The 9,632-nt window shown below is 31.7% G+C and overlaps 3 protein-coding genes and 1 non-coding gene across 4 annotated transcripts; 1 reads left to right on the top strand and 3 right to left on the bottom strand.

Annotated features, from left to right (window-relative positions):
* Nucleotides 1-509: 509 nt before the first annotated feature.
* Nucleotides 510-1,786, bottom strand: LOC130506868 (uncharacterized). The gene is made up of 4 exons (XM_057001567.1): nt 1,508-1,786; nt 1,288-1,402; nt 958-1,076; nt 510-865 (listed from the first exon to the last, which is right to left on the bottom strand). Exons 1-4 carry the CDS (start codon nt 1,729-1,731, stop codon nt 814-816), a joined length of 510 nt encoding a protein of 169 aa, XP_056857547.1. The 5' UTR covers nt 1,732-1,786; the 3' UTR covers nt 510-813.
* Nucleotides 1,787-4,585: 2,799 nt separating this feature from the next.
* On the top strand, nt 4,586-5,533 carry LOC108838989 (ETHYLENE INSENSITIVE 3-like 1 protein). The gene has a single exon (XM_057001569.1). It carries the CDS (start codon nt 4,586-4,588, stop codon nt 5,531-5,533), a length of 948 nt encoding a protein of 315 aa, XP_056857549.1.
* Nucleotides 5,534-6,014: 481 nt separating this feature from the next.
* On the bottom strand, nt 6,015-6,132 carry LOC130506871 (U5 spliceosomal RNA). Its single transcript, XR_008942156.1, has one exon. It is a non-coding gene; the product is annotated as a U5 spliceosomal RNA (small nuclear RNA).
* Nucleotides 6,133-6,517: 385 nt separating this feature from the next.
* LOC130506869 (AP2/ERF and B3 domain-containing transcription factor At1g51120-like) lies at nt 6,518-8,155 on the bottom strand. The gene has a single exon (XM_057001568.1). The coding sequence runs from the start codon at nt 7,610-7,612 to the stop codon at nt 6,605-6,607; it is 1,008 nt and encodes a 335-aa protein (XP_056857548.1). The 5' UTR covers nt 7,613-8,155; the 3' UTR covers nt 6,518-6,604.
* Nucleotides 8,156-9,632: the final 1,477 nt, after the last annotated feature.

Here is a 9,632-nt window from a genome sequence, read left to right on the forward strand (position 1 = left end):
TACAGTTGATGGGTTATAAAACAAAATAAAATTACTCTATAAATTATAAATTATTAATGTCATATAAACAATTATTTAATCGGGTAAAATTTTAAAATATATATAGTCACTTATATAGATAAATACTTATTACAAATTTAGATTACATTCCTAGCTATTTTAACTAATTAAAATTTTCAAAAAAATCTATACTTTTTGGAAATTTTGCTAACGTGATTTAAAATATTTTCACAGTGCATACACCTTCTCTATTTTAAAAATTATTGATACAACTATATAAATTGAATATTCTATGGAATAAATAGTCTATATTTTTATTCTTTTTACAAATGTTATAACTAATGTATCAATTTTTAATACCATACTAACTCATATTTATATATGTTTTTTACTTTTAATTTAGAAGTTTATTTTCTAGATATTTTATACATAAATCTAATTATACAAATGTTTGATTTGTTTATATGATGTCCAATAAATATTGGTCATATAATTTACTTTAGAATATATACAAAAAAAATATTTGATGTAACTAAGCACATTGTTATTGTTAAATATATGATATTAGTACATACATTACAAACCATGTATAATATTTAATATAAACAAAGAAAAAAATGAAAATTGACACCCACTCGGTCGAGCGGGTCAAAATCTAGTTATATTAAAAACGCAAAACATACATTCGCAGAGAAAAAACAGTCTTGACACGAGATCGGTCTCTCTACTACAATTCTCTCTTCTCCATAGAATTTATTCAAGACAAAAGTTCTGTGAAGTTCCAAATTGCCAAATCTTGTAATGCACACAACACTATGAGATACTCCTCACATATTGGTCAAGTGCAGTGTTGAACAACTCTGACCTTAAAAGACCCAATGAAAAAACATAGTCAGGACAGACAATACGGTTTGCTGCTTGATGCAATAAAGAAGACGTTATTCATTGAAAGCTTACTTGATTGGAGATCCTGGGTTGTAGATAGGATTTTTCACCACATATTCAACGTATAAACCGTAAATGTACTTCATGGATTCGCGTAAATCTCCAGTCTTTGGATGAGTTACTAAGATAATCTACAAAAAAAGAGTATAAGCACAAACAACTTACTAATCACATTTACTTATACATGACTTTGTGTTTGACATCTGTCTGAAATGAATGCTCATGTTTAACATTCACCTTCTTTTTACCATACTCTTACATATAATCTCCTAAAGATTCTTCACCTTCTCTAACACATAGACACTAAAGACAATGTTGAATTTACAAGAGAGAGACAGTTACCTTAATACCAGAGGGAGTCTCCATGAAGCTAAGCTTGTAAGTATTCGTACGGAAACTATGGAAAGAGCATCCTTGTCCTGGCAACTGTGGAACCCCTAGATTCCCCTTATCCGCACTGCAAATCATCATCACCACAGAGAGAGAGAGATCCAAATTGGATCAGATCGAGAATTCAAATCGATCAAAAAAAGGATCTAAAGGGTGAGATGAGATCACTAACTTGACGGGATCCATCTTGGCGGTGAGTGATTTGAGGGAGAAGAGAAGACCGAACATGAGTTTGTGGTCTTGCTGAGGGTTGAGCGTGTGAAGAGGCCTGTTCCATTCTTTGTAGAGGAGACACACGCCGTTTCGGTTGAAAACGTACATCATGTGCGCGTTGTTTCCACTCGCCGTCGGTACCTGTGGCGACGGAGATATCTCGGATCCACCGAAGAACTGCATTCTTTCCGTCGTTGTCTCCGTGAGATCAGAGAAAAATGTGTGCAAATAAATTAGAATTCGATTCAGACGAAACAGAACACAGTTCACGTCTTCTTTGTTTTGGGCTTTTAATTGGGCCTTTGAATTCAAAGCATGTTCGTAATGGGCCAAAGCCGTTTCTTGTTGGAGAGTCTTTCAAACTCGGTCTCGGATTTAAGTAAAAAGCAGTCAAAGAACTTGAAGCTACAAAAACTGAAGGGGCATTAATTGACGAAAAGTAAGAATGGTCATCTCTAATCTCTAATGGTTTATCACATCTTTTAATTGATACATATTTTTTAGCAAATATCTATGTTTGATACAATATTTGTTAACTGATACACAGTTTATTACCATACATATTTTACTGAGTGACACATGGTATAGTCACAAAAAAATAAATATCTACTATTATGTATGTTACCGATTCTTTTAACAAGTACAGCTAATCGACAAATGGTGGATAAAATGCTATCAATTATTTGTAGCCAATAACAAAACAAGTATCCAAAGGATAAGAATTGACGTTCAACTAATCATAACTAATACCAGGTAATAACTGATACATGGATACAAAATTATTATTTTTTACTGATATATGGATTTTTAGCTAAAAAATAGTTTAATGTCTGATTTACTAGCTGAAGCATTGGTCTAATACAATGTTTTTAATTGATACATAATTTGTTAAATAATACATATTTCTTTAGTAATCTCTGATTTTATCCTAAAATTTGAATATTTATTATGTACGTTACTGATTCTTTTAACATATACCACTAATCCATAAATAGTGGGTAAGATGTTAACCAATAAATAACTGAGTATCTATTTGATACCTAATTTCAAAAATAATTACAACTCTACATTCTTAAAACTCTACATTCTTAAAATTCTACATTCTTAACGGGTAAAATTTTTTGTTTGGCGTTGATAAAACTCTTGTATTGGTGGCAAAGACAAAGTGAGGATGAGTAGTTCGGTGGAGAAATGTCGTTGAAATTAAAGTTTGTAACGGTGAAAGATTTAGAAAAGAGATTGACGGATATGAATTTGATGAAAAGCGTTTAATGTTAATGATAAAGACAAAAGTTCGTTGTGAAAACAAAAGTAAACTAAAAAGGAAAGTTATCGAAGTGGATGAAAAAATCAATCTTCGGAGGAAATAATAACACTGGATTTCACAAGAATCATATAACAAACGGAAAAGGATCGTGAAAATGAAGAAATAGTCAAAAAGATGGAAAATAAAAATAAATGAGAGAGATAAAAGTAGGGATAATATAGATGTTACATCATGTGAAACTTACCTATATACAGTAAAATTGTGTATATTTCACAAAATTTCTCTAAAAGTCAACACTCAAAAAATGGAATTTCTGAGTTTTTGGCCGGATATGCCAAAATTGTGATGGTAACTCAACGGAGATCACCGTTCCTCCGCGTACTTGACCTTGGTCCATTCAGCTGTGTTTCCAAAATAAATGTCATTTTAGTTTACATAAATTTAATTTCACATTCATAAATATAAATATAAATATAAAGTAAGCTAATTCGCCAATTGCGCAACTTAAAACTGATAAAATTATTTTCAAATATTTTAACGGCTTACCGTAAAAACATTCATCTATTTTTTTAAGAATTGTATGCCATATACTTCATATTATAATTAGCAGAAAATATTAATAAGTGAGATCCAATTTTATTATATTGTTCGCAAATATTTTTAAATGTGCATTGCTTGAAAATATATTCTGTTAGTATAATATTTTTTTGTATAGTCTTTTGATAATTATACTTTTAAATCAAATAAAATTATATAAATCCAGTAATACTGTTACACATCCTTTTTCCTATATGGAATCATAGAATATATTTTAAACTAATATAAGAATATAATCTTTGCCAAATAAATATTATTGGACAGCATATCTAATTGGTTAGAAATGAATGGACTTTTAAACTGTAAAATCAAAAAGAATTTGATTGCTTAGAAAAAAATAAAACTAGATTTTTATCCATAATATTACATGAATTTTTTATTATTTGAGTATTTTTATTGTGACACTAATAGTGCTAAAATAATTCAACAAATTCAAATACTCATCTGACAAAAAGAGTACTCACAACTAATATTTTAAAATTTTACAATTTATCAGAAACAACTAGTAAGAATGCATAAAATATATTATTTTCAGTATAAATATAAACAATTTATCAGTGTTAAAAACAGGAGAAACAGTAAAGAAAAGGATTCTTATTTAATAAATCATGAGAAATTTATTTTAAAAAACACTTGTATGTCATTCGTGTCTCTATGAATGATTTATTTTTATTTTTTAAAAAATATTTAACTATATAGAAATCATAATAAAATAATTATATTAATGTTGAGATATTCTTGGAACTTTTTACTTATATAGAGTCTTAAGTCAATGAGATTTTCAGTTAAATATAGGTAAACAACTATGACCAAGATTGTTTTGAATAATCTCTCTTTTTAGTGATTTCAAGGAAAGATATTTACCAAATACCCTAAGCAAATTTGTAACCATGAAAGTAAATACAAAATCCTCTAGTTTTTTTTGTTGGTCAAAACAAAATCCTCTAGTTATGTCATAACTATATATGATTAGTAATTGGTCAGATGAACAAATATATATACACATATTTGTATATTTTCATCAGCCGAATGGAAGAGACAACACTTTGAGGTATATCATTCGGTCTCGGCTCGTCCTGTTTCTTATGTGTCTTGTGGGTTTTATATATTCAACATTTTAGTGATTGCTGCTCTTTGTGTATTGGTTCTTTTATACTCTTGTAGGAAGCTACAATGGTGTTCAGCGAGATGGGAATGCGTAGCAACACAGGTTTCTTCTTCTCTGATGATAATGGCAACACCGATGATGAGTTTGATGTGGATAAGCTTGAGAAAAGGATATGGACGCAGGAAATGCACTTAAAACGTCTAAAGGAACATATCAAGAATAAAGAAAGAGACGATGAGCAACTGATCTCAAAGTACATGTTTAAGATGATGGAAGTGTGTAACGCCCAAGGTTTTGTCTACGGGATCATTCCCAAGGAAGGGAGACCTATTATAAGTGCTTCCGGTAATCTTCAAGAATGGTGGAGAGATAAGGTCAATTTTGATCTTAATGGTCCACTTGCTATAGCAAAATACCAAGAATCAAATAATATGATTGACGAAGAGTGTAACGCTATTGCAAATGGACTAGTTCGAAAATCGCTAAGAGAACTTCAAGATCCGACTCTTGGATGGCTTTTATCAGCATTGATGCCACATTGTGATCCTCCGCAGAGAAGGTTTCCTTTTGAGAAAAGAGTTAGACCACCATGGTGGCCTACAGGGGAAGAGTATTGGTGGCCTAGAGATCAAGGTCTTGCACCACCTTATAAGAAGCCTCATGATTTGAAGAAGTCATGGAAGATTGGTGTGTTGACTTCAGTTATTAAGCATTTGTCTCCTGGTACAATACGTGAGATTGTTACTCAATCCAAAAGCTTGCGGAATAAGATGACTACTAAAGAAAAGGACATTTGGTTTAATGTTATTGACCAAGAAGAGGCCTCAAGACATGAGAAAATGTTGAATACTTCAAACTTCGCGATCAATCACAGATATCAAGATATGAATTCAAGAGAAAACTACCAACCGATTTGTCCAAACCGAGATCGGCTGTTTGAATCATCCAAACCGTTGAATATGTCATTGTTCGACGGTAGACAGAAGCATAGAAGCTTATATGGTTCTTCTTGAATTTTATTTGATATATAGCATGATCGCTTCTTTCACATTTCTGCCAAATAAATGGTTAATTACTGTTTTCAAAAATAAAACTTGACTTTCTGAATATTATGCAATCACAAATTTTGTTTTTAAAAATGTTATTGCATATCTTTAGCTTTAGCTCTCGGATATCTAAAACAAACCAATAGTACTTTAGACTATGCCATTGCTGATTAATACAATCAAATATTTTAAAAGGTTTAATTAGCGATAAGCCAAACTAATACAAAACATTCAGGAAAATTTTGAAATGTTTTGAAGCTGCCCCTTGATACCTTAACCTGTTATGACACCAAAATGGTTTTTTAAATATTTAAATTTAATACTTAAATGTAGTGAAAAAATGGTAAAAAACACTGAATATACCGCGAATTACAAATAACTTAGACTTTCCAAAGCTTTTAACATGAACCGGTTTACACGTAAAACCAGTTTAAACTTAATTGTTGTTGGGTCCACTCGAAAGCATAACCCTCCAAAAATAGGCGTATGCCACTTGGCGTGGAGAGCACACGGTATTCTTTAGTAAAAGGCGAAAGAATAGTTCGCTTTGTGCTCACTACATGGCTGCGTGATTTTACAGACCAAAGAGCCTTTATTTATAATACGACTTATTCTACTGCTTACTCGAAATGTTTCGATGTGGGACTCTGAAACAAAAGATTATAGCGCTTACATATCAAAAACTCTTCGTGGGCTTTTATTATGCCAAAATTTTCTTGGCTAATGGGTTTCGTCAGGCTTCTTTAGGGATTGATGCTGGGCTTGCTGTGCATGTGTTCCACACCACAATGTGAGTAGTCAAAATAACATTTACCTGATTTTGCTAAAATCTCTTGTTGATGTTTGATTTTGTGACATTAACTAATATTGTTCTTCTTCATCTTTTATCTAATCAAGAGAAACATCAATCTAACTGCTGTTAGATGTCAAAACCAAAACACCAAGTCTGTTGTAAATCAAGAAGCTACGTAGCACAAATCAAAACCAAACTATAACTAAGTTACTAAAACAAGATTAAAAACCCTAATACGGAAGTAGCTATTGGATCCTAACACCAAACAGCATAAACCCTCCTTTCTTCTCCTCCTCTGGTTTTGTTTCTTCATCTGCTTTAAACAAGTCTTCTGTTTTCATTTCTTCGCTATGAACCAATTTGTTTTCTTCCTTGGGAGCCACGAAACCCTTGTGATCAACATCAATCATCAAGAAGCTGTTGCTTTGTCCTTCTAATCTCTTGACATGACTCGGGACATCGCAATTGTAAAAGACAATAACATCTTTCTCCTTGAGATTCTTCTCCTTGACGAAACCATTCCATCCTCTGGTGAAGACAAAGCTCTGGCTACTTCTCCAGTAACAATACCTAAATTTCCACTGTCTCATCGTACTGTCATAAAACACAACCTCAACATCGTCCACAGCTTCACCCTCTTCTTGGTCGTCGCTTATGAATGGTAAATGCTTCACTGCATACTTTTTTGGTATCACAAGCCTATTCAGTTTCCCAACGTCGCTAGGTGTCAGTTCCTTGTGAAAAAGTTGTGTGCAAGAGAAACACTTGTTTGATTCTTGACTCTGTTTGAATCCCATGGTGTTGAAGTTGGCCATCCGAGATCTCGACATGACATGATCTCTGAACTTGTGTAGGTAAGAACCGTCTCTGATCATGTTCAACACAGCTTCCGTTGTGTAGAGGATTTGAAAGTCCGGTTCGTGGACCGTGATTTCAGACCAAGGGAAGTTCCGGTGCGAGTTAGCGTCAAAGCCTCGGAGCTTGATAGATGCGCTATCGTAAGCAGCTGCGGCTTCAGCAGCGGAATTAAAAGTCCCGAGCCAGATCCTCCGGTGTTCTGCGTATATCTGAGCACCCCAATGACCGTTCTGCTGCTGAACCACACCTTTGTATTTTGTTTTCGCCGTGTTGGACAAGGCAGTTCTTGTGGTTGTTGAGATAGTAGGTTTCATGTGTTCCAGGACAGAGTTACTTGAGCCTGAAGTCTCTGTTGTTGTCTTGGCTTCATTGCTTATCTCGTGGAGGATAACCATCGCTAAAAGATACAAAAACAAAACAAGTCCAAGAGACAGAGAGGTTTATACGGCAGAGAAGCAAAACGAAAATAGAGTAGTATTTTGAAGAAGAGATTTGAAAGCAATATTATGTTTACATGTTGTAGCATCATTATCGTTGATTCTTTAGAATGTTATAGTTTCCATACTTGTTCTTGTTTCTAGTTTTTTGACAGCGTAATTTATTACATCAGAAGCTGTTAGTGGTAAGTTACCTTGTTAATGAGATTCTTTTTTGTCAGATTTATTTTCTTGGTAGAAAGTAAACTTTCCTTGAGGATTACGACAGCAAATATTTATGTTAACAATTTTTGTTTTGATTTATGTTAACAATTTTTGTTTTGATCTTAATTTAGTCATAAGTAGCTGCTCTAATATCACTATGTCATGCCATGTGGTTTCTTGTTTTTTTTTTTCTGGTTCTTGTTACCTCTAAAAAAACTATTGATCAACACTTGACAGTTTATTTACTTTTTTTTGGCTAAAAACAGTTTATCTACTTAAAAACAGTTTATCTACTTAAAAACAGTTTATCTATTTTTATTCCAACTAAGGGTGAAAGACACTGCAAGTAAAATGAATTATACGTATCATAGGTTATAACAAAAAAAAAAAAATATATATATATATATAAACAAGAAAAGAACCATATATTGTGTGCAAATATATGAAAGATACCTATAAATATTGCTACAAGACGAATACATTAAAAACAACTTCGTGTATATATTTGTTGGTATCTTAACTAATAAAGTTGAGTTTTTTTTCTCTTTGGGGGAAAAATTGCCATGTGGCATTTTCCTTTTAATAATTAATTTTTTTTCTCAATTTTATTTAATGTGTTTTTGTATTAATTGTTATTAGGTGTTAGTTTATTTTTGTTATTGACAATTTATTACAATGATGTTTTAATTTTAGATTGAAAGTTTAATTTATTATGACTTTTGTGTCTTGATTTTCTTTAGATTTCATAATTCTTATGTTACATATTTTTTAAAAATAATTTTAAACTATTTCTTAATATTTTGTATGTCAAATAAAAATACAAAAATGGAAACTGAAGTTAATTATTTTCAAAAAAAATTAAACATAAAATATATACATATCCATACTATTACTTTATGTTTGAAAACATTTAAAATATTAACTTTAGTTTTTATATATTTATTTTCATAGCTAATATATTATCTTATAATAAAACTAATTCATTTACTAAACCGCGGTTCACCCACGGTTGATCCAATGATTCAGAGACCTGGTAAATCGTCTGATTCAGTATCCTGGTCGGGTGTCAAAACATTGGTTTATAGGATTTCTTTATATTTGATGTTGACGATAGAAAATAGAGCCTCTACGATTTCCTTTCTTTAATGAAATCGACGTAACCGCCATATAATCAATTAGAAATTCCACTCATCCCACTCTAATAATGTTTAGTAACTGATGACGATTCAAGTCCAAAAGACTAACATTTGGTCTATTGGTATTAGCACATAAACTCTATGGTATCTTCCCATGTTACACTATGCAAGGAAACCAATAACTTCCCTGATGCATGCTATCCGTGTTTACATTTTAAAAACCGTGAACATGATTAGTATACTCTTAAAACTTAACTAAACAAAAAAAGAATTATTACTTCCGATCTGAGAGAAATTTAAAAACGTTGCCTGGTTGCTAAAGTTATTTAAAATTGATGTAAACCACACACCACCCTCACCATTAATCATTTGCACCACACTAACCATTTATTGTGAAAACCATTACTAAATGCAACAAGTCAGCAAGCCCGAATATCACAAATAGTTAGAAATTGTCTTTATCATGATCGTTATAGATGCTAACATCTCATTTACTAATTAACAAATTGATTTTTTACTAGGAAAATTTGGTGAAATTGTTTCATTCCGGTTAAAATAGAAGTTGTCCATTAAATAGAGGAGTTTATGAACCATTTATAGTTTTTAGCTAAAAACATATTTAGATTCATATTAAGATT

This window comes from Raphanus sativus, unplaced genomic scaffold, assembly GCF_000801105.2.
Source record: "Raphanus sativus cultivar WK10039 unplaced genomic scaffold, ASM80110v3 Scaffold3749, whole genome shotgun sequence".
Lineage (NCBI taxonomy): Eukaryota > Viridiplantae > Streptophyta > Magnoliopsida > Brassicales > Brassicaceae > Raphanus > Raphanus sativus.

What these genes read in the sequence shown, in the direction of transcription:
- LOC130506868 (XM_057001567.1), bottom strand. Translation starts at nt 1,731, where the DNA reads ATGCAGTTCTTCGGTGGATCCGAGATATCTCCGTCGCCACAGGTACCG. An exon ending in GCCAAGATGGATCCCGTCAA is followed by an intron (nt 1,403 to 1,507) that starts GTTAGTGATCTC and finishes GATGATTTGCAG; the next exon opens with TGCGGATAAGGGGAATCTAG. An exon ending in AGACTCCCTCTGGTATTAAG is followed by an intron (nt 1,077 to 1,287) that starts GTAACTGTCTCT and finishes CTTTTTTTGTAG; the next exon opens with ATTATCTTAGTAACTCATCC.
- LOC130506869 (XM_057001568.1), bottom strand. Translation starts at nt 7,612, where the DNA reads ATGGTTATCCTCCACGAGATAAGCAATGAAGCCAAGACAACAACAGAG.
- LOC108838989 (XM_057001569.1), top strand. Translation starts at nt 4,586, where the DNA reads ATGGTGTTCAGCGAGATGGGAATGCGTAGCAACACAGGTTTCTTCTTC.